Below are 26,490 nucleotides of genomic sequence, written 5' to 3'. Positions count from 1 at the left end.
TTTTTTTTTTTGGGGGCCCAGCCTAAAAATGGCATCTAAAAACATTCCTTTCTTCTATTAGTCAAACTCCTTTTATAATTTTCGGCTCGAAATAAATTCTACTTTATCTAAGAGCCCCTCTACTGAAAATAAAAATAAAGAATTTAACAAAGTCGTACCACAGGCTGTCTGGTGAAACTTAATCAAAGCCCTAAGCAGTGGTCGGCAAACTGCGCGCTCGCGAGCCACATGCGGCTCTTTGGCCCCTTGAGTGTGGCTCTTCCACAAAATACCGACTTCTGCGCATGGGCCACGAAGTTTCAATTGCATTGTATGTGCACGCCCACACGTGGTATTTTGTGGAAGAGCCACACTCAAGGGGCCAAAGAGCTGCATGTGGCTCATGAGCCGCAGTTTGCTGACCACTGCCCTAAGTGAAAGCAGTCACAGGAAAAGAATCATAACCTTTAGCAAGAAACATCCCTCAGCTCAGCTACTGCACAGGTAGGAGTCCTTTTAGCTCTATTTTAGGACGTTTAAAAATTAGCATCTGGAGAACCCAGAAATTGACCCCAGCCATTATGCTCAATTAATATTTGACAAAGGAGGCAAGAGCATACAATGGAGTCAAGAGAGTCTCTTCAATAAATGGTGTTGGGAAAATTGGACAGGTACATGCAAAAAAATGAAACTAGACCACCAACTTACACCATACACAAAAATAAACTCAAAATGGATAAAGGACTTAAATGTAAGACAGGAAACCATAAAAATCTTAGAAGACTCAAAACCTGAGGCACTGTATCGCCCGAACTCTCACTCCAGCACCCAGGAGGCCCTACAGGACCTGACCTCGCCTCCTGCTACTCACACGCCCTTCACTCGCCCAGCCACAGTGGCCCCTCAGCATCCCTGAAACATGCCAGACATGCTGGTGCCTTGAGTTCGTACTTCCTTCTGCCTGCAATACCCATTGCCCTGAATTCGTGCTCTGCTTAAATCTTTCTAAATGCCCCCTTCCTGACCACTGTAGCTAAAACTGAAGAACATTCCCTCTTCCTTACTTCCTAGCCTCTTCTCTGCTTTCTTTTTCTCCATAACAGCTTTAACAATCTAATCATCGGTATTTTTTACTTATTTATCTAGTGGCATTAGAATAAATATTTTTATCTATTTTACTCACAGTTATAGTCCCACTATCTAGAATAGTATCTTGCAATTAGAAGGTGCATAATACGTTTGGAACACAGAATTCAGCAAACGTATACCTTTCACAAGTGAATAGACAGAGCAATGCAAATTTTTTTTAACATCTCCAAAAAAAATCAAGAAAGCTCTTCCAATCATAGCATTTTCTACTTCTTTAAACTTTAATTCTCCCCAAGAACTAAATTCTGTTCATTAGAAATAGCCAAGCTTCAAAGCTACTCTAAAAGTGGTTTAAAATCAGGTCTCTTTTACCATTCCCAAATACTTATGCAATTGCTTTGAAATGACACATCAATATATAAACAAATGTTTCTCAAGCATTATTTGTACGCCCAGCACTGTGGTTTAAAAATTCTGTCTTTGAAGAAACAAGGCCTGTTTTTCAGGGAGAATCTAATTCCTAGCATAACCCCAAAACTGCCCATATTTTGCTTAAAATAAATGGAAATGTAAAATGCCATCTATAATAATAAAAGCGTAATATGCTAATTAGACCAGACAGCCAAATGACCTTCCGGACATCATTCTGGACGTCCTTCCGGACAAAGCCGCGGTGGCGGGGGACAAGGCAGAGATGGTTAGGGGTGATCAGGCAGGCAGGCAGGCAGAGTGGTTAGGGGTGATCAGGCAGGCAGGCAGAGTGGTTAGGGGTGATCAGCCAGGCAGGCGAGCAGTTAGGGGCATCAGACAAGCAGGCGAGTGGTTAGGAGCCAGCGGTCCTGGATTGCGAAAGGGATACCCGACTGCCAGGATCGGGCCTAAACTGGCAGTGGGACATCCCCCGAGGGGTCCCGGATTGCAAGAGGGTGCAGGCCAGGCTGAGGGACACCTCCCTCCGTCCCATGCACAAATTTCATTCACCAGGCCTCTAATGAAAACATAAGAAGCTGCCCTGACCAGTTTGGCTCAGTGGATAGAGGGTCAGCCTGCAGACTGAGGGGTCCCGGGTTTGATTCCAGTTAAGGGCATGTGCCTTGGTTGCGGGCACATCCCCAGTAGGGGGTGTGCAGGAGGCGGCTGATCGATGTTTCTCTCTCATCAATGTTTCTAACTCTCTATCCCTCTCTGTAAAAAAATCAATAAAATATTTTTAAAATATATATATATATAAGAAGCTGTAGAGAGATAGCAAATATAACCCAGTGATTACAGGCTAAAACCTCATTTTTTTATTAAAAAAAAACAAGGCTAAAATGACTTTTACTTGTGCTTCAAATTTTTTAACAAGGTATTTTTATTTTTTCCACCTGCCCTCAACAGCATGGTTACAATATTATTCAATGAGGCACTACAGGGAGTGTCTCACTGGTTACAAAACCTGTCCTGGTTACAAAACCTGGTCGTTTCCTTTGCACTAATGGCTGCCAATAGGGAAAGCTTTTGAAACATGTCAAAAACTTCCCCTCTGAGATAGATTCATTGCAATACCACTTAGCACTTACATGATTCATTTTATAGTTACCTTGCTTTATGCAAGTGTCAGGTTGCATTTTTTGTAAGATAGAAACCAAGTCTGCACATAAAGTAAATATTGGTTGACAAAACAAAAGCTAATTATCACTTCAAATGTGGTATCAGAAGACAAGGCAAAATGTAGGATGCAGGTCCTGGCACAGAAGGATTTACAAAACAAATTTATAAATATTATTGTTTCAAGAACTATTTACAATGTGTCTGACTTGACAGATACATTTCCTTAAAATATTTTATTTTTTAATTACAATTTTCTTACTTAGAAAACTTCAAAAACCCTCATATTCCACTGAGACTGACCTTTCCATTTACAACAGGTATTAATTCGCGTCTAGCTATTTGATTTGGGAAGAAATAGAGAAAAGCAAATTCACATGTTCAAGGATGCCCCTAAAAAGTATGCAGAAATAGTTATAGCTATGTTTTCCCTAAAATAAGGGCAACTTCAAATTATTAAATGGGTTGGAGCAGAGTAATGTAAGCTAATGCATTTACCTTCTTCTAGGGCAGTGGTCGGCAAACTCAGTCAACTGAGCCAAATATCAACAGTAAGATTGAAATTTCTTTTGAGAGCCAAATTTTTTAAACTCAAACTATATAGGTAGGTACATTGTTATTAACTTAATTAGGGTACTCCTAAGGCTTAGGAAGAGCCACACTCAAGGGGCCAAAGAGCCGCATGTGGCTCGAAAGTCGCAGTTTGCCGACCACGGTTCTAGAGCAGCGGCTCTCAACCTTGGCTGCACATTAGAATCACCTGGGAATCTTTTTTAAATCCTGATTTCTGGGCCTCATCCTCCAGAAATTCTGTTTCTTTGTTACTAATGTTGTGGCCTCACCCCATAACAAAGAAACAGAATTTCCGGTATTTATGGGACACTATTACTACTGCAACATGATACAGAAAAACCATAACACCATTGATGCTGTAGCATTTATCCACATGCCAACACAAGCTCGTAAGTGTAAAATCTATACAGAAGTCCCCCAATATCCAGGGGATACATTCCAAGACCCCCAGTGGATCCCTGAATCCGCAGATAGTACCAAACCCTACATATATGTTTTTTCCTGTACATACATAACTATGATAAAGTTTAATTTATAAGTTAGACACAGTGAGAGATAAATGACAAGTAATATAATACAGAATTATAACAATGTCCTGTAATGAGTTATATAAATCTCTCTCTCTTTCTCATAACCAAAATGGCTACATGGCTACTAAGTAGCAGGTAGTATATTATATACACTACACATATGCTAGACAAAGGTATGAATTCACATCTCAGGCTGGGAAAAGCAAGATTTCATCACAGTGTGCAATTTAAAATTCATGAATTCTTTATTTCTGAAATTTTCAACTTAGCATTTTTAAGCCATGGTTCAGTAGACTCTGTAGTGGGTGGGCTCTACATTCAACTTCTGAGTTAAAAAGTTTCAGTTTAGTACAACATTGTTTAAATTCACTTTTAAATGAGTTTGTGTTCAGAAGTATGTGTTTCTATATTTTAGAAACACCTCATGAGCTCTAACCTATAGATTTAGAGTGAGACTAAACTGCAGCTACAAATAAATGGTTCAGTAAGTCAGAGAATACTTTACTTTCAGACATTAAATCCAAAATATGCATTCTGGTTCTGAAATTCCAGGTTTGGAAATGCCAACAGCAATCTATATATATAAAAGCCCAGTGACCAGAATGGCAGAACAACCAGAACAACTTGTCACTATGACATGCAGTGCAGCAGCCGACCAGCCCAATCCGGGCCCCGACTGGCCCCCCCAGCTGCCCGCGGCACCTCTCCCCGGCTGGCCAACCTACTACCGCCCCTCCTGCTCACCGGCCAGCCCCCCCAATAGGCCTCGATCGTCAGCCAGGCTGAGGGATCCCGGCCATGCACGAATTCATGCACCGGGCCTCTAGTAAAAAATAAATTTCCTTGTACGCAGCTAAGCTTCCTCAAAAGTGTTGAAACAAAGACTCAGCTTTCAGTACAATCTTATGTTAGTTCATACAAATAAACACACTTATTAAGGCTTGGAATGAAATTACCTCAGTCACTTCACTGGAATGCAACTGCATTTGCAAAGTTGTTCTGAAGCTGCTCCAAACTAAAGCACATGGAGAAGGAGAGACCCTGTACCAAGTAAGCATGTTGTGTAAAATGCTTGTTTCATATTGGCCCCCAAGTTTTAAAATGTTACATCTCATAGTTATTTTTTCTGCAAGAATAGTATCAAGGGATACCAACATAGACAAATGTCATGGACTTTAGGGAGCCTATCTTCAGAAGCTTAAGTTACTAATTGAGGTTGTTAGGAAAGTAAGATGAGTTAAGATTCAGGCAAAGTGCTTAGCACAATTGCTTGGCTCATAGTAAATATTTAATAATAACTAACAAATATGCATTAGCATTCTACTAAAGCAGTCTACAACTAACCACAAATTCCTTTTCAGGCCCTACTTCTACGGACTGTGCAAACAGCAAATTAAAGCATAAAACACACTTTTTAAACTACCCGTCTTGAAGACCAAAAAGGCACAATAACGAACTGCTTTCAAAAATCTGTATTGGGCTGCCATGAGCATTAATTCACAACCTGACTACAAAACTGGAAAACTGGTTAGCGTTCTAATTAGGATCAGTGCCAGTTAAATCAGGGACAGTTAAAGGTCAAAGGCGTCCAAGCCCGGAGCGATTTTCTCCATTTACACGGTCCCTTGCCTCCCACAGGAACAGCGGACTGACCCAAAGGCAGGCGCGGCCTTAGTGCGGGCCAGGACAGGCCAGGTTAGCCATCGCCCTAGGGGATTTCTTCCAGTGATAAAGACGCTTCTACCTTGGATCTCAAGAGTTCTCGCCCTCCCACCCCCGCCCCAACCGGGAGTGCCGCCCTCGGCCCCGGGACCTTCGCCCCGCGCGCCCGCAGTGAAGAGGCCAGTCCTTGCGCGCGGTTCGCGCGCTCGGGACCACCTCTCCGCCCTCCGCTCCCCCCACCTCCAGGCCCTGGACCTGGGAGGATGCCGCCCGGGCCCCCGCGCTCCCGCCCCGGCCCCCGCACCCGCGGCCCGGGCAGGATACTGAACACAGTCCGCTCCCAGGGCTCCAGCATGTAGAGCGCCGTCACCAGCAGGTATTGGTAGTAGAACCAGGACATCTGCTTCCAGGCCCGCGCCAACGCCATCCCCGCAGTGTGACTTCTGCGTTGCAATCCCACGTCAGTCTGTCCCGCAGGCCTCGGGTTCGTGTCCTAAAGCCCGGGCCTGGAGGCCCGCCCGCTCACCATCCCGCGCCCATTGGCCTGCGCCGCCCGCGCGTCACCCGTGGGCACGCCCAGCCCCGCTCGCTCCCGGGGAGCCGACCGCGAGCCCCGCCTGGCCAGCGATCATTGGCCAGGCGGCCAGGGGCAGCCCTGCGTCGTGCCGCCCCTCCCCACTTCCCCTTCCCGGGCCGCGCCCTCGCTAGCCGGAGGACTGTCCCCGCGAGAGCGCACTTGCGCCCTGCCCCGCCCCGCCTCGACGAGCTGTTGGTAGGCGGGGCGTGAGTGCAGGTTGGGGTCCACCCAGTCCTGCCCAAAAAAAAAAAAAAAACGCTCTCTAGACCTAGAAAGTATTTGTGGAATATCTGCGATGCCTCAGGCATCCTACTGGGAGGGGAATTGCCGGGTGAACTGGAACGCATTAGGTAGGTTCCTATCTGCATTTTACGATCTAGCGGGGGAGGCAGGTACTAATGACACAAATGCAAGTAAAGCTGGGATTGCAGAGGGAGAGAAATAGGTCCTCGATGAGGGTGGGGAGGCGAATGTCACCTAGTCAAGAAGGTCAGGAAAGGCATCTCTGAAGTGATGCACACTTTGCCTCCTTCCTCTCCTGCGCCCACCTCAGCGCGCGCGCTCATGCGCGAATACATGAAAACACACCCACATACACCAACATACCAATGCAGTCCCTAACCTAAAGACAAAATAAATTATCATAAATATGTCTATGTGCCCACCTCTCCTAGTGGCTATAAGTATCATGTAGGTCAGGTCTGGAGAAGAATGCTGGTCTGGCGGGTTCTGCAGATGACAGGCTGCCTATCTGTCTGTGGGCTGATCATGCCTGGAGATGCATTTTTGAGTGTTCAGATTTTCCCACTGGCAAATAGGCCAGCAACATTGCACTCAACTTCAGGGATGAGATGCATGGTTAGCATGTGAAATGACATAACTAAATGGCCTGCTGTTTAAATGTTAAAAGGTTCTAGGTTAGATAGCCTAAACTTTAAAACTATCATGGTTGATAATGTTTCATTTATTCATTTAAAAATATCAAGCACTGTACATTGCTAAATAATGGGTTGAGCCCTAGCCGGTCTGGCTCAGTGTATAGAGCCTTGGCCTGCGGATCTAAGGGTCCTGAGTTCGATTCTGGTCAAGGGCACGTACCTTGGTTGCAGGCTCCTCCCTGGCCCGGGCCCTGGTTAGGGCCTGTGCAGGAGGCAACCAATCGATGTGTTTCTCTCACATCTGTTTCTCTCACATTGATGTTTCTCTCGTCTCTCCCTCTCTCTTCCATTCTTTCTAAAAGATCAATGGAAAAATATCCTCGGATGAGGATTAAAAAACAAAGAAACAAAAAAAAAAAAAACGGGTTGGAAAGCCAGATAGACTAAGATCTGCCTTCATAAAGTACTCGGTCTACTAGGAAAGAGAGGCAAGTTATCTAATTACAGTGAGATGTGGTAAAGGGTGTTTTTATGTTATATGCAGAATGCCACAATAGTCCAGAGAAAATCAGATTGGGGATTGCACGCTCGAGCTCATGTGTGAATACACCAATTCTGGGAAATGGTGCTTAAACTGAATATTGAAGGAAAAGTAGGAATGACAGAATGAATGGGATTGGGGAGGAGAGGGGGAGACAGATATTTCAAGTCCTGCGCATGAAGGCCTGATGTATTTAAAGGACTGGAAGAACTTCCTCATTTATGGGTGAAGCAAAAAGAATGTGCAACAGTAGCAAGAAATGGGGCTGGATAGTAAACAGGGACCATATTCTGAAGGACCTAGTGTGAGAAACTAAAGAATTTTTAACTTGATGTCCAATAGTTAAAAGAGCCAATGGCTTAATAAGATTTGCTTTTTGGACAAGACTCAGGGTTGGGCAGTAGCCTGGAGGCTTTGAGGAAAAGAGGGTCCCATAAGAGACATTGCAGAGGTAGAACCTGTAAATGGAACATGTATAATCCACACTCACTAGGTCCTTCTTACCTTTAAGAGATCCAACTACACTTGGCCCTCCCACACCTGAATCTTACTATGTTGGGCTTCTCTCTACCCCTGTTCCTCATTGAGCTATCTCTGTTCAGATCTATTCAGACACAGGCAAGCTCTGTTCCTTTATTATTTGTTTTTAATATGGAACGCTTCACGAATTTAAGTGTCATCCTTGCGCAGGGGCCATCCTAATATTCTCTGTATCATTCCAACTTTAATATATGTGCTGCCGAAGCGAGCACAAGCTCTGTTCCTTTAGATCAGTGGTTCCCAAACTTATTTGGCCTACCGCCCCCTTTCCAGAAAAAATATTACTCAGCGCCCCCTGGAAATTAATTTTTTTTAAATTTTAATAGCAATTAAACAGAAAGATATATGTATTAATGTTTCTACCTTTTTCGTAAAATATAGTAAAGAAAGGTGTAAATTAGAAACATTGAAGTTTGAAATTATGAAACTATTTATTGAACTCAGAATAGAAAGGTAATACAAAAAAAGTTAAAACAAATGCACCTGTGGCCATCACCGCCCCCCTGGATCGCTGCAGCGCCCACCAGGGGGCGGTAGTGCCCACTTTGGGAATCACTGCTTTAGATTCAAGAACTCCAAGTACCTCAGCACTTGGTGTTACTCAGTCAACTTTACCCACGATTGGAAGCATCACCCATAACTACCCTGCCCTCACTGTGTGCCCATTCCTAGCACACAGTCCTCCCTACTGTACAAAGCCCCCCAGTCCACAGCAGCCCTGCCGAGCCAATCTGCATCCCTCAGCTGCCCTGGGATTCTAGTGAACAAAACCCGTCTTGCTAGAGTTGACAACTGACTAGAAATGGGGCAAAGAGGCTGAGATCTTGAATGGTGAAAATATTCACAAAGAACCCAGGGGAAGAAGTTTGGCTGAAAAGATATGAATTCTGTCAGGACAAGGCTGAGTCTGAGGTACCTTGTAGGGAGCGGCTATAGGGTTAAGCCTCGGACTGACCTGTGGCAGGGCCACAAACAAGTCCCAGCTTGGAGGGCAGAGCCCTCTTAGCATAATTAAGCCTGACCTTATAGTCCTCCCTTGCTCCTTCCTAGGTAGCTAATGGGCTGTGGGAGCTGCAGCAAGTGCTGCCAAAACAAGGTGAAACTCACAAGTACATTGTAAACATGTTGACCACTACCTTGTTTTGCTTTATGTGCTCTGACTATAAAATAAAGACTCAGCTTGCAGACTGTGGTGCTGTCTCTCCATCAGAGAAGCAGCGTCCCACCAAGTCCCAGCTGTATTCTCTTGTCTGTCTTCTTTAATCCTTCACCGCCCCGCCTCAGGCTCTCTGAACCTGCCCGAGCTGGACGAGGCACAGTACCTGAGGGACATTTACGTGGAGGTGTCTAGGAGACAGTTGGGCATATAATATGGATCTAGAATTTAGAAGAGAAGTATAAAGAGGAGCTAAAGACATGTGAATTTTCAGTAAGCCACTGGTAATTGAAGTCCTGATTGCTAATGAGGCCACCCAGGGAAAACATGCAGCGTGAGAAGGACAGAGTGCAGAATAAACCCAGGACTCTGACATTTAGGGAATGAGAGGCTAAAGGGAGCCATTGAAGGGCTCTCAGAAGGAGCTGAGATTTGATAGCAAAGAGGAGGGATGTACAGGAGAAGCCAAGGGAGGAAGAAACAGCCAGCAGATCAGATGGCTCAGGGAGGACAAGCAAGAGGAAAGGAAGTGCCAGTTTGATCCACGTGGGGCTCAAGTGATGACTCATCCACTGTGGAGTGAGAAGAAGAAACCTGATTTGAGAGGGAGTGGGAAGTAAGGAAGAAGACAGCTAATCAGACTTACTTATGCAGGAAGCTTGCCTTTGAAGGAAAAGAGAGAGACAGGATGATAGCAAGGGTTTTTGTTTGATTTCCACATGAGAAAGATTTGAGCAAGTTTATGGACTTAGGGTGAAGATATGGGTGAAGATGGTAGGATGGGGAAGCAGATCTAAGGCCTTAATCTAATACCCCACCAAGATATGCAAAGTCTGAATTCTACCTCTACTCCCTATTGAAACCATTTACTAAGATTTTCCAGCTTCCACAGAGCTTAATCACTCCTCTCCTTAGCCTCTCTGCAGCATTTGACACTGCTGAACATTTCCAGCTTCTAAAAATTCTGCATAGTCTTGGTCTCCACCACTCCGTACTATCTAACCTTCTCTTGCAGCTCTCACTGCTCCCTTGAAAGACCCTATTTTCTCCCCCATCTCTAAAGACTTGCTTGCCCCTCTATTTCTCCATCCATGCCTGCTCCCTCAGTTGTCTCATCCCTTCCTTTGAATCCCAAAAGTCACTCAAGTGTTTATTCTAACTGCTGGCAGAATATATCTAAACATAGTTAAAATAATAATAAAGGTTATTATTATCATAATTGTCTAGTCCTTCCCACTTTTCAAAGTGCTTTCCGTCTATTATCTCATTTCCTCAGAAAGAGGGAGTACAACTTTACTTAATAACTATGGACACAAGTTCAGAGACATATTTGGCTTCAAACTAATCTTGCACCCAAAACTCACTTTTCTTATCTCTGTTAATGGCAAACAGTACCTTGACCTCCAAGCCACAAACCTTGTACCAAGGGAAGGACAGGTAAATGGAAAGCAGTCAGGCTTTATGGATGTCATTGAAAAAAAAAAATGCTTTGCATCATTTCTATCCTATGAACTATCATGATTCGAGCTTTGCCTTCCATCTCATTTTTCTGTATTTGGCATCTAGTATAATATTTACATAAATCATGAAAAGAGTATTAATAGTTGTCTTATACATGTTTAGTAAGCATAAGCAGTTGGACTATATAAAAACTCCAAAGAACAGGTATAACTATTATGACTAATATCATTAGCAAATAGGTTAAAACAATCAAAATGGATTCTGAGTTCAGTATCAATCTATAGGTACTCAGGCCTTGTCAATTTCTTGGCGTAGCTGTCTACCTCCAGTTTCAGTGCTTCTTGTCCTCAAGGAGTCTTTGATGTCCATAGACAGGGGTAGATGTGCATTCAGGGGTAAGTACCTGATAAATCCTTTCCAGTGAGGTTGGAAAATGTCTTTCATTTGATGTTCTTTCCAGTAAACAAAATCTGACCAGGTGGCAGTCAGTGATCTTTAAAATCTTTGTCTCCTGGGAGTTGCTATGAAAGGAAGCAGTTACCAACTTGGCATTTTCTTAAAGTCACTCTATCAAACCTTGACGATAGTGTAAGATGTCCCCTTTCAATAATGTCAGCTAAGTTCCTTCATCTAATTTACATCCAGTTTAAATGCACTATGATCCATGAAGGAATGAAAAAAAAATGGGGTGCCAGAGGACAGGCACAACATTTATTTGAAACCTCATTCTAAATTTGCATTTTACTCAAAAAAAAAACACAACATATATCTGCATTTGCTTCAATATATAAGTATTTTCCCCCAAATGAATCCAATGTTTCAGGAAGATGGGAATTGCGCATGTGTTGGTTTCAAGTATCCCCGGCACACACTGAGATTCAAGTTTGAAAACTGGCCACAGCCTCTCCCACCTCACCTTCAGCTCAGACTTGATTATCACAGTCTCAGCAATCCCAGGACTGCAGGATCCACAGGCTTCAGTCAAGCACGCACACATCCTCCCCAGCACAAGGCTGTTGTCACCACTCTTCTTTCTGCTCAGAAAGCACAGGAAACCCTATTTCCCTCTGCATTTGGTACAGATTCCTGTGTCGTGCTTTCTAGAATCTCCACGATTGGACTGTGCCCTTCTGGTTGCTGTCGTCTCCATACCTGCTGGTGGCCCCACACACTCACAAACAGCCTCTCCATTCATAAACACGACATGCTTGCTTCCACCTTTATGCCTGGAATTTTTCCCCACTTGCCTCTAAATGTCCAAATCATATTCTTCCAGACCCAGCTTAAGTTTTCCTTCTCAAATTTAATAATTCCCTCTCTCCCAAAGATAATGACAGCCTGTCTGTGCCAACAATTTGGCTCATCGCTTGATTTTTTTCCTCACATTTTGGGTTACACCTTAATTCTGGTCCCCAAGCCCCCTTATAAACTGTCCCATTCACACACCGAGATATAGCATATGTTTGACTTGTTTGGTTGAGTTATAGAGGATTTCCAATAGTCCCTTTCCTTCTTCCATTTCCCCAACTCCATGCCAAGTCTCTATCCTGTCTATGAGCTCATCCCTCCAGGTCTGCTAGAGGCAGTAACCCTGGCCCTGAGCCCCAGCCCATCCTGCTTCTATGGCAGTCCTCCCTGATGCCCACTGCTGCTGCTGATCTTCATGGAGGGCTCTGGGTTCCAACCTTCCTAGGCAGACGGAAGGCTGGTTACTGCATTCCTGAATCCTCCACAACTCCACCAAAGGAATCCAACGTATGCTGTATCTAGGTGGGTGCGTGATGAACATGCAGGTGACTCAAGGTGAGCATGCAGGGCCTCCGTGGAAAAGTGCACAGTTTACTGGAGAAAACAGTCTGGAAGGGGCAGAATTGTTCCTGCCTGGGATGTGAGGGTATCGGGAAGGCAAAAGAGGTGACCTTTGACCTGGCCTCAAAGTTGTGTATGATTCCCAGCTTGAAGTTGGAAAGGGGGAAGGGGGCCATGTGGACAAAGTCTAGACAGAGGAAACTGCCTGAACCAGAGACACTGAGGACGTGAAAGTCCCAGCCTCTTAGAATAGCAAGCACATTAGTTCAGTTAACAACTGAGTTGTCAAGAAATTTTTCTGATTATGAAATATTTTCCCAGTTCCAGATTTTAAAAAAAAAAAAGAAAGAAACATTTTTGAAGATTAAGATAGAGCTTGGGCATGTATGTTCTCTTGCAAATCTTTACTGGAGGTAAACCTTTTCCTTTGAAAGTTGACCTTTTCTTGGAAATATCCCAAAGGCAATTAGAGGAGAATTTAGTGATTCATGTAGCTTACCAAACTGGTTCGTGCTCCATGGAATGAGTAAAAAAGTAATGAATTTGATCTTCTTGGCCCATAAAGGGACTCAAAAGGCAATTTTAAAAGTTAGTGACCAAGCTAGAAATATAGACATTATCCTAGTCTACCCCCTCAGCCCCTACCATCACCTTAAAGTACTGACTGAGCTCTATAATCATGTCCTAGTCATTGAATGACTCCATTGTCCTAGCCACCTCCTTCCTTCCCTAACTTAGGTTAACCATTGATTCTCACCGAATGAATTAAAGGTGCAGTATGACTAACACGTTTGTTGGTTACGGAGAGGGTGGGAAAACCAGGTTGTCACCCTCTCTCACTCCCCTCTGACTACATAAAAGAACTGCTGGTGCCTCTACTGCAATGGTTCTCAACCTGTGGGTCGAGACCTCTTTGGCAGTCGAACGACCCTTTCACAGGGGTCGCTTAAGACCATCCTGCATATCAGATATTTACATTACGATTCATAACAGTAGCAATATTACAGTTATGAAGTAGCAACGAAAATAATTTTATGGTTGGGTCACAATATGAGGAACTGTATTTAAATGGCCAGAAGGTTGAGAACCACTGCTCTATTGGGAAGCACCAAGTCCCCACTCCTGCTCCTCCTGGGGAACTCCAGCTGGCCTTTCAAGGACCAGCTCCACAGCCTCCTCCTTCATGTGGCCTTCACCGTCTCCTTAGGACCCCAAGCAGCCCTCCCTTCTCTCCCCACTGGAGGTCACAGCACCTCACTCCTCTCCCAGAGCACCTGCTACCTGCATTGTCACTCACTATCACCCCACCATTCAGTGAGCTCCTGGAGGACAAGCCTAGGCCCTTTCACCTTTATGTCCCAGCAGTACCTGCAACAAAATAGATCTCAGCAAATATTTATTGAAGAAATAAATAAAAGAAAGAAGAGCTCTTAGAATACTTGGGCAGCAAAAATGAAAGAAAGATAAATACTTTGGCAGCAATAGCATCAAGAAAATAAGCACACAGATTCCCAAAGCACACAGATTCCCAAAGTCATTAGGAATAAAGTTAATTTTAAAAAATAGTGGCATGTTATCTTGTATGTTGCAGGGAAAGTCATTTTAAAATATGAAAATTTTAGTAATATCATCCCCTGATTTAAAAAATAATTTAAAATGTGTCGTACTTACACACCTAAGAGTCATGACTAATTAAGCCTGAAATTATCACCTTTCTCTTCCGGTTCCAGACTGGGATAAAGATAGAAATCAGAAAGATAAAAATCTGATGACGAATGAGGAGTTGTTTAAAAAAAAAAAAAAGCAGTGCCTGATTTACTGATATCATTGTAAGAACTTGATAGGATAGACATCACACCAACAAACTAGAAGATTTTTGCCTTTCCTGTTGGCTTTTTCCTTCATCCTTCCCAGGTCAGCCCAGCTAAGAGCTCACTTAATGAACTTCGTCAATGTGCTGGGCAGGCGCTGTGCTGGGTCAGCCTCACCCGAGCCCTGAAGAACACTCGGGCTAGGCAGAGAGAGGCTTCCTGGTGTAGCTGCTCTGATGAAGCGCCGTGTGGGGGCTTCCAGAGCCAGAGAGGAGGCACCCGGCCCAGTGAGGAACACCACCCATTCGCCAAGGAGCTCACTTAGTCACTGTATTTCACCAGCAGGCTGCCCTTGACTTTTATACTTTTTACTTCCCCAGAACTGGCATTTTTCAACCATAGAATGATGCCCCCAAAACCACCCTTTATGAGCAGAAGTCAGCTCTCCACCCCTTGACCAACTTCTCTTATCCCAGTACTTCCCACTCCAACCAAGAGAATCTTGCCATTTCCTAAGCATGATTTGCTCATTCACAACTTAATGCCTCTAGAAAGCTTCTCCCTCAGGCAATGCAATTTATTCTCCTCCTGAGAGTCAGTGGTTTTCACCCAGGGGTGATTTCCACACTACCCCCCACCCCCAGGGAATATTTGACAACATCTGGAGACATTTTAGGTGTCAGAACTGGGGTTTGCTATAGGCATCTAGAGGGTGGAGGTCAGGGATGCTGCTAAATATCCTCTATACACAGACAGCCCCTCACAACAAAGAGTTATCTGGCCCAAAATATCAATAGTGCTCAAATTGAGAAATGCTGCTTTAAGCTGAGCCTTAAATTCATCTATTTGGGTTAAGAAATATTCTTGAATTCACCATACCCAACTCTGATCATGCCTTTGTTTTGTATTATCTCAGAAGGCACAGAGTGCTCTGTGTTAACTTAGATGTGAGGTTAAGAATCACAGAGTCTAGGGAGAAACCAAGATGGCGGCATAGGTAAACACCGGAGATTGCTGCCTCGCACAACCACTTCAAAAATACAACTAAAAGACGGAACGGACATCATCCAGAACCACAGGAAGGCTGGCTGAGTGGAAATTCTACAACTAGAAGGAAAGAGAAAAGCATACCGAGACTCAGAGGAGGCACAGTGCGGAGGTGAAATACTAAGGCGCGGAGGTGCGTGCGGAGCGGGCTGGCGGCTGAGGGCGCGGTTGTCGTTTTCAATCGGGAAGGAGTCTCAGGCTCTGAGCTCCAGTTCCGGGCGAGTCTCTAGGGACCCAGACTCAAATGGGAGAAGCAGGACTGTCTGGCATCAGTCAGAACCCGAGGGCAGCTTTCTCTCCAAGGGGCTTGCAGCGATTAATGGGACACTGAGAAGCAGAGTCTCTGAGGGCAAGACTGAGAGCAGCCATAATTGCTAATCCCGCCCTGTTGATCCCGTGGGACCCACCCCGCCCAAGCCTTGCAGGGAGACTTTTGCTGGATAGCCTCAGGCAAAGGCTAGATTAGCACCTCCCTAGAGATCCAGGAGCCAGGAAGCCCAGAGGTCAGAGTGGGACCATCCAGTTTGCAGCTCCGTGGAACCATAAAAGACACACTCAGGGGGCAGACTCAGTGAGCACCAAAGCCCCATCGAAGCAAGTCTAGCCCCAGAGGGTTGTCTCCAGCACAGAAGTTCTCCCACTGCAGACACAGCTGATTCTCACAGCCAATTGGCCTGGAGGTCAATTCCTCACAGTGATAACTACAACAATCAAGGCTTAACCACAACAAGACTGTGCACAAAGCCCACAAGGGGGTGCACCAAGAGTGTCTACCTCAGGTAATTGGGACACTTAGCACAGAAAGGCACTCTATCGACACAGCGAAGCATAAAAAATGCCAAGACAAAGAAACAGGACACAAACGACAGAATTGGAGGAAAGCAAATTGCTGGATATAGAGTTCAAAACCACACTTTTAAGGTCTTTAAAGAACTGTCTAGAAGCCGCCGATAAGTGTAGTGAGATCTTCAAGAAGACTGGTGAGACCGCTGATAAATGTAGTGAGATCTTCAAGAAGACTGGTGAAACCCTCGATGTTGTGATAAAGAACCAACTAGAAATTAAGCATACACTGACTGAAATAAAGAATATTATACAGACACCCAATAGCAGACCAAGGAGCGCAAGAATCAAGTCAAAGATTTGAAATGCGAAGAAGCAAAAAACACCCAACCGGAAAAGCAAAATGAAAAAAGAATCCGAAAATACGAAGATAGTGTAAGTAGCCTCTGGGATAGCTTCAAGCGCACCAATATCAGAATTATAGGGGTGCCAGAAGATGAGAGACAGCAAGATATTGAAAACCTATTTGAAGAAATAATGACAGAAAACTTCCCCTACCTGGTGAAAGTAATGGACTTACAGGTCCAAGAAGCGCAGAGAACCCCAAACAAAAGGAATCCAAAGAGGACCACACCAAGACACATCATCATTAAAATGCCAAGAGCAAAAGACAAAGAGAGAATCTTAAAAGCAGCAAGAGAAACACTCAATTACCTACAAGGGAATACCCATATGACTGTCAGCTGATTTCTCAACAGAAACTTTGCAGGCCAGAAGGGAATGGCAAGAAATATTCAAAGTGCTGAATACCAAGAACCTACAACCAAGATTACTTTATCCAGCAAAGCTATCATTCAGAATTGAAGGTCAGATAAAGAGCTTCACAGATAAGAAAAAGCTAAAGGAGTTCATCACCACCAAACCAGTATTAGATGAAATGCTGAAAGGTATCCTTTAAGAAGAGGAAGAAGAAAAAGGTAAAGATACAAATTATGAACAACAAACATGCATCTATCAACAAGTGAATCTAAGAATCAAGTGAATAAATAACCTGATGTACAGAATGAACTGGTGATTATAATAGAATCAGGGACATAGAATGGGAATAGACTGACTATTCTCGGGGGGGGGGGGATATGGGGGGTGAGGGAAGAGATTGGACAATAATCGTGCACCTATGGATTAGGACAGTGGGTGGGGAGTGAAGGCGGTGGGTAGGGTGGGAACTGGGTGGAGGGGAGTTATGGTGGGAAAAAAGAGTAACTAATGTAATAATCTGAACAATAAAGATTTAATTTTAAAAAAATAAAATAAAATAAATTAAAAAAAGAATCACAGAGTCTCAGGATAGGATAAGACATTAAATCATATAGTCTACCCACTTCCTTGTCAGCATTGCTTTGTAGACATCTGTTGCATGTGAAAAAGTTGTCTTTCCTCAAATAGATTATAAGCAATTCCTTTAAATCCTTTTATGTTCATGCTTTCCCCAAACATTTATTGAGCACCTACTAGGTACCAAGCACTATCTTAGGCACTGGGATACAGTGATAGACAGACATTATATCTGCTCTTGTGGATCTTAAGTTTAGTGGGATAGACTCATTTTTAAAATCATGTAACTTCTGCTCTGACCGGTGTAGCTCAGTTGGTTGAGCATTATCCCATGCACAGAAAGGCCCTTGGTTCAATTCCCAGGAGGCAACCAATGGATGTTTCTTTCTCTCTCACATTCTCTCACATTGATGTTTCTCTCTCTCTCTCTCTCTCTCTCTCTCTCTCAATGAGTAAAATATTTTTTTCTTTTTTTAAAATCATGTAGCCGAAACCGGTTTGGCTCAGTGGATAGAGCGTCGGCCTTCGGACTGAAGGGTCCCAGGTTCGATTCCGGTCAAGGGCATGTACCTGGGTTGCGGGCATATCCCCGGTGGGAGATGTGCAGGAGGCAGCTGATCGATGTTTCTCTCTCATCGATGTTTCTAACTCTCTATCTCTCTCCCTTCCTCTCTGTAAAAAATCAATAAAATATATTTAAAAAAAATAAAAATAAAAAAAAATAAAATAAAATAAAATCATGTAACTTCTGTTGTGATAAGTGCCCTAATGAGAAGAGCATGGCTTACCTGGTAACCTTCAGGGGTACCGAAACCTGATCTGAACATGAGCTAAGACTTCCCTGAGGATGGGACATTCAAACACATATTAGGCATTCAGTCAGCATAAAGGTGAAGCCTGAAGGATAAACAGAAGTTATCCAGGTAAAATGTTCAGAGATGGGAGGGGGACAGCAGGAAGCCAAGTGGCCATGATGGGTTTGAGGTGCCCATGAGACATCAAGGCAGAGAACGTGGGCCATTGGATGTACATGTCTGGACCCCAGAGATGAAGGTTGGGACAGCACCTACAGAACTCCAACAGCAACATGTAAGTCTGGAAGAAGAGGAAGAACCAACAAGAGACTGATGAGGAAAGGCCAGAGACACAGACAGAACATCAGGAAAAGGTGTGTCAGAGAAGAAAGCTTTTCAAGAAGGGTCCAGCCAGCTTGCTGCCCACATCTCCTCAGTGCTGGACCAATTATACACGCATCCTATAGAATGAACAAACTACTGTTTTTGCATTTTGAATTAGCATAATATTTCTTTCTGATTAATTTTCTACTTCAAAGTTAAGCACATTTATCTGAGTATCAGAGTAAGAGTTTGTGGGTGTTTCCATTAATGACACTCAAATTTATCATGTTCATTTTAAAAGATAAACTCTACCTAATTTTAGATTCCTTTTTGGCCTTAGTGTCACAATGTTCTACCAGTTTACAGTGTCAGTGAGAAAGAGTCTGGAGCTAGCCTCTCAGTGGCTTAATTAACAAAAGATGCATCTGGCCACAAGCACTTAGATCTGGATTATTTGTGTCATGGAGAAGCGGGAATACAGGAATAAAATTAATGGAATTTAAAACCCCAAGTTCAAGCTTTACTCTAATTAAATACTTACTTTTTAATTACTAAATAGTAACAAATTTTATGGTAATCTCACTCTCAGTTTCCTTTCACCCTGATCTGGAAGGGATGAAGCGGCTAAAAAGCCACCTTAATAGGGAAAATTAATAACGTGCCCAGATAACCTAGAAATTTATAAATTAACTCCTCAGTAATGTTAACTACAGCTACCTCTTCTTGTTTGAGATAAGATCCCCAAAGAGAGCTTCTCTTTCTAATTCTTTTAGAATGTGCTTTTACACTTCATTACAAGACACATGCTAAAATTATAAGATGAGAAAGACATTGCCTTGCCTAGAGAAGTCTTAGTCTCCACCAGTGAGATGACAAGCTAAAAGGCTGAATGCAATCTAACAGTCACGAACAAAATGTAGAAGCACAGAGGAGGAAGTCATTGCAATATGTATGGTGAGTGGGGAAGGAAGTGGACCAGGGAAGATGTGGAGGATGATGAAAGAAATAACATCCATAAAACAAGAGGATGTTATAAAAGTAACAATCAGGGGGGGAAATCTATGTAATAAATGAACAAAAAAGCACAAATAAAAAATAATATAAGTGCACTAGAAGATAAAGTTGAGGAAATCTCCCAGAAAGATCAAAATGACAAAGAGTTGGGCATACTTATCCTGGCTGGAATAAAGACAAAAAGATGAACAAAATTTCATTTTTACTTTTCTTAAGAAAACCAAAGAGAATAAAAATAAATCAGAAGGTTCTACATCTGACAAGAGATCCTAAAAGAGAATAGAGCTAGTGAGAAGGAAATTAGACAGAAATTTTTTTAAAAAACTCTCTACAGCTGAAGATCCAGATTCAATGGGCCATCTGAGTGACTCATTCTATGAATTAAAAGAAAAAAACTAAAGACACATCATTGTGAAATTTCAGAATATAAAGGAAAAGAGATGAGGGATAGAATACAGGCTGTCTTAGGTTAGGTATCCCCAGAAGCATACCTTGAGTCTAGGATTTTAGTATAAGGGTTTTATTGGGAGATGGTCCCAAAGAAACCTAAGTAGGAAAGTGGTGAGATAGCGGGAAAAGGGAGCTTTAATGTGGGCAACTGGGGCTCAATCCCACAAGGGACCTTTGGGAGACAGTGTAGAACACAACTCAGAGTTGTCCCACCCAAGGGTATTGACCATCAACTGCTTGAGGACTACTCTAAGCTGCCTAGCACTTCATCATGTACTGGGCCCGGGCCTCGTGGGATCTTGGGTCAGAGAAAGCCCTTGGGCCAAGCTTCTGGGCACTTAAAGTAAGAAGACAGGGAATGGGGACTGTGGAGGGGCTACAGATGAGCATGAACATCACTTGCTTCTGTCATGTACAAGGAAAAGGAATCCAATGTCATCCGATTTCTGATAGCAACCCCGGATACTAGAATACAGTGAGCAATATCTTTAATTTTCTTAGTGACAAATATATCTCATCAAAATCCTTAACTGGCCAAACTTTCAATTAAATCTGATGAAAGAATGAAGTCAATTTACATATTAGGTCACATATAACCTTTCTCTGGTTTTAGAGGACATTCTCTAGCAAAAAAAGAAAGAAAGAAAGAAAGAAAGAAAGAAAGAAAGAAAGAAAGAAAGAAAGAAAGAAAGAAAGAAAGAAAGAGAGAGAGAGAGAGAGAGAGAGAGAGAGAGAGGGAGGGAGGGAGGGAGGGAGGAAGGGAGAGAGAGAGAGAGAGAGAGAGAGAGAGAGAGAGAGAGAGAAAGAAAGAAAGAAAGAAAGAAAGAAAGAAAGAAAGAAAGAAAGAAAGAAAGAGAGAGAGAAAGGAAGGAAGGAAGGAAGGAAGGAAGGAAGAAAGGAAGAAAGGAAGAAAGAGAAAAAGTGATGCACAGAATCCAGGAAGTAAGATCCAACATAGGAGCGAAATAAAGCAAATTCCCCATATTACGGCAAAAGAGAAGGTACAGAGCGGCAAGTGTACAGCAAAGCTATAGAGAGCAGAGTAAGATCAAGGAGTCCAGGAGGCTGGTTCCTAGGAACATGTGGAGGGAGTGGATTATCTGCTAGGTTTCACCATGTGGAATGATTCATTGAGAAGCAGTTCGAAGATGTGGGAAAACTCATTTAGATGTTCAAGAAAATTAAGCAAATGAATAAAGTAAAAGCAATTTTTAACTCTAAGAAAAACAAATTGTGACCATCATATACCGCTTAGTTACATTATTAAATGATTAAGTAAAGTAACTCTTTAAAACTTATTTTGAAAAGAAAGCCGGTGCTACATTTATATTGAGAGGACAGATTATAAGAAAGCTCTAGGTCCTTGTTGACCATATAGAAAGTAAACACAATTATCTAAAGGTGATGAATTGAAAATCCATAGTATTAAGCATATTATTTAGAGGAAGTGAATACCAGAAGAAGAAAAAAACTAAATTGGAAGGAGATGTCTCTGGGTAGCAGCATCTTGGCTAGGGAGGGAAACTCTGTTTTGTTCCCTTTTAGTACTATTTTATCCTTAAAACAGTTTATATATTAACTTCATAAAAATTAAAATTTAAAAATTCTGAGATATTTTCAGTGATAAAGGGCAAAGTTTTATGCATTACCTAAAGATGAAAATCATTCTTTTAGTCAAGACACAGTGGCACAGGGCACTTTCTGTGCATTTCTGGACCATCTGTGGTCTCTCTTGAGGTCTGCAGGTAAAAGCTACTGAAGGCACCAGGTATATCCTGACAGACTATGATCCTCCCTATGAATTATTCACCATGTAGTTGAATAGCAGAAAACTGCCTTGACAACTGTTACGTCGTGGATTCAGGGATCACTATATGATTCATTAAAATAATTCTGACATGGAAGGATGGAACAGAGTGTGGAATCTCAGAGGGAAGGTGGAAGAGGGTGGGTGGGTGGGAGTTAATCAACCAAAGACCTTGTATACATATATGTATAACCCATGGACACAGACAATAGGGTGCTGAAGGCCTGGGGCGGGGGGTAGGGGCAGGCTGGAGGAGGTCAATGGGGGGGGGCGCGGGGGGAAGGGACATACGTAATAGTTTCAACAATAAAGATTTTTTTAAAAAGAAAAGAAAAAAGAATAATTCTTAAATAGAAGCTGAACACAGAAAAGCTGAAGTTACTTTATAAAGCAGCTCACGACACAGTAAAAGGAGAAAGGAGATCATTCTGGAGCCAGCCCTGCAAAAGCTGGCATTTCTGCAGGTGCCCAAGAATCCTGAGCTAAAGACAAACAATCTGGCAATTAAAACACCCAAGAAAAAGTGATTTAACTTGAGGACCTTTAAAGTGACGTATTTGGCTAATCCTACAACAACACAGACGGATTGCACACCCATGAAGGTAGCTCAAGAGGCTGCGTTCATTTAAATATGATGCTGCTTCTTTTAAACTCGGTGACGTTCCGGAAGAGCATCATCATACTTTCGCCTGGCAGCTGTGCTGAGAGGGGCGTTGCTCCCACGCCTCCACAGCTAAGGAGAAGCCTGGTTCTAACAGGCTGGGCCAGAGATTCTGCAAGAAGCTCAGAACCTGACTGCAGGCTCTGCATGGAGACTGCGTTAGCTGATTCTGACACATATGCAAATCCCCCATCTCTACCACCCCCACCCCACATTCTTCACTGATCAAGGAACACCAGGAGTCCAAAGCACTTGGAGATTCTGGGGACAGGCAGCACTTGAAACCTCAACCTCCACCTAAAAAAATGTTGGAATAGTGACAGATTATAAAAACTTGGGGTGAGCAACCCTGATGAGTCACTTATGAGTTCACTCAACATTGTGTGCCAGGAACTGGCAGTACAGAGGGGATCTTTGAAAGGCTCAGCAGTTCTCAAGAAGCTCACAGCCCAGAAGCATAACAGGATGCGTAACAGAGGATAGTACACTTCCATTCCCACTGCAGGGCTAGAGCTGCTGCCAGAGCACAGAGGCACCCACCACAGGCTTCCCTGGGGAGCACTCACTTTCACCACAGCCCTCTGCCTTTTGTCTACAGATCCTGCTTTATTGTAATGTAAGCACTGAAAACATCAAAACGTGGTAGGACTGAGAAAATTAAAAATCTGCCTTGTCATTCACCAGGCTAGGATAACAGGCACAGGTAAAGGCATGTGCTAAATAACAAGAAAACGTCTCTCCCAATGACATTACAGCGGTAAATTATCAAAAACAACCCCCTTCGTGGTGTGACTACTGCTTTCTAACGCACCAAAAGTTTTTGTTCTCTAAAATCATAGTCTATTGGAAATTTTGCTGTCTGAAATTATATCAGTAAAAATAAAACATTCCGCCCTAGCCAGCTCAGTGGATAGAGCATCAGCCTACAGACCCAAAGGTCTGGGGTTCGATTCCAGTCAAGGGCACATACCTTGGTTGCAGGCTCCTCCCTGACCTGGGTCCTGATCGGGGCTCATGCAGGAGGCAACCAATCAATGTGTTTCTCTCATATCAGTGTTTCTCTCTGCCTTTCCCTCTCTTTTCCACTCTCCCTAAAAATCAATGGAAAAATATCCTCAGGTGAGGATTAACAAAAATAAAAATAAATTAAAATGAAACATTCCATTCCTGACTGGAGAATCCAAGTCACTTTGACAAAGAGAAGCAGTCTTGGTTTACAACCCAGATGCAAAGCTTCAGAAAAACAGCGTCCCACATCTACACTGTCATTTTCAAGGAACACTGGGGCCACTTCACAGTTTAGACCTGACATTGACGCCTTTAGTTGGGCCTTATTTGGCTTAGCCTGTCAAAATACTGCTTCCCTTAAATTTTATTTCCTCCCTTCCCCCAAATCTTATATCAATTCTATCCTTTGTTTGGTCCACTGGAGTGTAGCCTCCCTCATTGCAATCTATATATATAAAAGGCTAACATGCTAAGTGTCCCTCCCACTGTCCAACCGGTCACTATGACGCGCACTGACCACCAGGAGTAGACACTCAACTCAGGATCTGCCGTGACACACTCTGGCCATTTACAGAGAAATGGCAGCGCGGACCTGGCACCGACAAAGCAACACTCTGCTTCCCCCAAGTGGGACACAGGCCCCGCCACCATCCTGGAGCGAGAGCCCACCAAATCGCAGCCCACACTTCTGAGACCCCATGGCGCAAAATGCGGCCCACAGTCCAGTCCAGCCCAGAAACAATGGCTGTGGGCACTGGGTAATGACGTCACATAGCAACTCCCAGCTTCCTCTCCCTAGCAACAGGCCATCTACTAGTATCTATACTAATAAAAGGCCTGTGGCCGTGACGCCATAACACCATCATGACCAAATGAGCAGCGGCTCTCGCAGCAGGCGGGGCAGGGCATGAGCTACTAGCAGCGGAGAGCTACAAGTGGCGGAGGGAGGAGTGCGAGCTACTAGTGGCAGAGAGCTATGAGTGGCAGAGGGCGGGGTGTGAGCTACTAGCAGCAAAGAGCTACAAGTGGCGGAGGGCGGGGCAGCGAACTACTAGCAGGAGAGAGCTACGAGCAGCGATGGGCGGGGCAACCAGCTGAGGCAAGCGGAAGCGAACTACAAGTGCATGATTTCATGCACGCGGGACCTCTAGTCTATTTATATAAAAACCCTGGGTGCCCTGACGGGTTTGGCTCAGTGGATAGAGCATCGGCCTGTGGACTGAAGGGTCCCAGGTTTGATTCCAGTCAAGGGCATGTACCTTGGTTGCAGGCACATCCCCAGTAGAAGATGTACAGGAGGTAGCTGATCGGTGTTTCTCTCTCATCGATGTTTCTAACTCTCTATCCCTCTCCCTTCCTCTCTGTAAAAATTCAATAAAATATATTTAAAAAAAAAAAAAAAAAAACAACCCTGGGTGTAACGTCACAACCGAGGCTCGACCAACCGGAAGGAAGTCAGTTCTGCAGGGGTCATCTTGGCAACAGCTGTGCCCTCCCCCAGCTGTTTCCTGCGAGGGCCCGAGGTTTCAGGCAAGAACCGGCCCTCGGAGCATGGACGCACTGAGTCCTCAGGGTGGGTGGCAGGAGACCGGACTGGCTGTCAGGCTGTTGGGATCACTAGCTCATCTCCGGCTGCTCGGGGGCTCAGGCCTGCAGGAAAGTGGGTGCTGCCAACTTCACCTCCATGCACATATGCCAGGCCGGCTGCTGATGGAACGCACTGCCAGCTCGGGGTCGCTCACACCAGGGCGGATAGGTCATGGGCACACCCCACAGCCTCCATCAGTGCCTCAAGCTCCAGCAGCAGTGGTAGTGGCAGTGAAAGCAGCAGCGGCAGCCGCTTGAGCAGTCCGAGCAGGCAGCTCGTTCCATCAGCAGCCGACCCAGAGCACGTGCGTGCATGGAGGTGAAGTCTCCGGCATCCACTTTCCCGCAGGCCTGAGCCCCGGAGCAGCCAGGGATGAGCTGGTGATCCCAATGGCCTGACAGCCTGGCAGCGGAGGTGGCGTTCGGCCTGGGGGCTGGCGAACGGGCAGAAAATGGCCCTGATCTCAGGAGGCTAGGGCTGGGGACCCTCCCTGCACCATTTAATTATGCGCTGGGCCTCTAGTAGATATATATAAAAGGCTAATATGCTAAGTGTCCGTCCGGGTAATGATGTCATGTAGCAACACCTGGCTTCCTTTCCCTAACAACTAGCCTCCTTGCAGTATCTTCAGCCCAGGAACACGACTTGCTTTATTTTTTTAAAACATATTTCTTTATTGATTTCAGAGAGGAAGAAAGAGGGAGAGAGAGATAGAAACATCAATGATGAGAGAGAATCATTGATTGGCTGCCTCCTGCACGCCCCCTACTGGGGATCAAGCCCGCAACCTGGGCACGGGGCTGCCTCTCGGCCCTGAGGCCCCACCCACTGGTCATTCTGGGAGGTCACTCCAGAAGGTCATTCCACCATCTGGTCTAATTAGCATATTAGCTCTTTATTATATAGGACTAGAGGCCTGATGCACGAAGTTCGTGCAAGAGTAGGCCTTCCTTCCCCCGGCTGCCAGCACCAGCTTCCCTCTGGCACTTGGGACCCAGGCTTCCCTCTGGCTGCCGGCAGGCACCCTGGACCTGAGCTTCCCTTGCAGAGGGAGGCCCCGCCCACCCACCACAGCAGGCCGGTCAGTGCCATGGGCCTCCCTCTTTGGGGTGATCATGAAGCCACCCAATTGATTGCCCCACCAGCTGGTGGCCTGGGCCTCCCTCTGCAAGGCAATCATGGGGTGATGGCCAGGCCCCCAACCAATCGCATCACACCCACCTTGGCTGGCCTGGCGCCAGTGGGTGTCATCGCATGGTCCTGGATGGTCGTCCAGAAGGTCATCCAGATGGTTGTTCCGCTGTTCAGTCATCTGGTCTAATTAGCATATTACGCTTTTATTATTATAGATGCATAGCCCGTGGACACAGACAATAGTGTGGTAAAGGCTTGGGGGGGGCAGGTGTGGGGTGGATGGGGTCAATGGAAAAAAAGGGCGGGGGGAGAAATCTGTAATATTGTCAACAAAAAAGATTCTTTTTTA

General features: G+C 44.5%; 1 protein-coding gene and 1 non-coding gene across 2 annotated transcripts in view; both read right to left on the bottom strand.

Moving 5' to 3' along the window:
- The window catches only part of SPTSSA (serine palmitoyltransferase small subunit A), a 17,294-nt gene extending 5,721 nt beyond the window's left edge, over positions 1 to 11,573 (bottom strand). The window contains exons 1-2 of the mRNA XM_023751472.1: positions 11,493 to 11,573; positions 5,748 to 5,916 (exon numbers count right to left, since the gene is read on the bottom strand). Coding sequence (XP_023607240.1) covers positions 5,748 to 5,916; positions 11,493 to 11,573 — 250 coding nt within the window. The remainder of the gene's footprint in view (positions 1 to 5,747; positions 5,917 to 11,492) is intronic.
- Positions 8,065 to 8,171, bottom strand: LOC111825356. The gene has a single exon (XR_002828517.1). It is a non-coding gene; the product is annotated as a U6 spliceosomal RNA (small nuclear RNA).
- Positions 11,574 to 26,490: the final 14,917 nt, after the last annotated feature.

The sequence above is a fragment of the Myotis lucifugus genome, unplaced genomic scaffold, assembly GCF_000147115.1.
Source record: "Myotis lucifugus unplaced genomic scaffold, Myoluc2.0 scaffold_22, whole genome shotgun sequence".
Taxonomy (NCBI): Eukaryota; Metazoa; Chordata; class Mammalia; order Chiroptera; family Vespertilionidae; genus Myotis; species Myotis lucifugus.
This window is presented reverse-complemented; position numbering and strand designations above follow the sequence as displayed.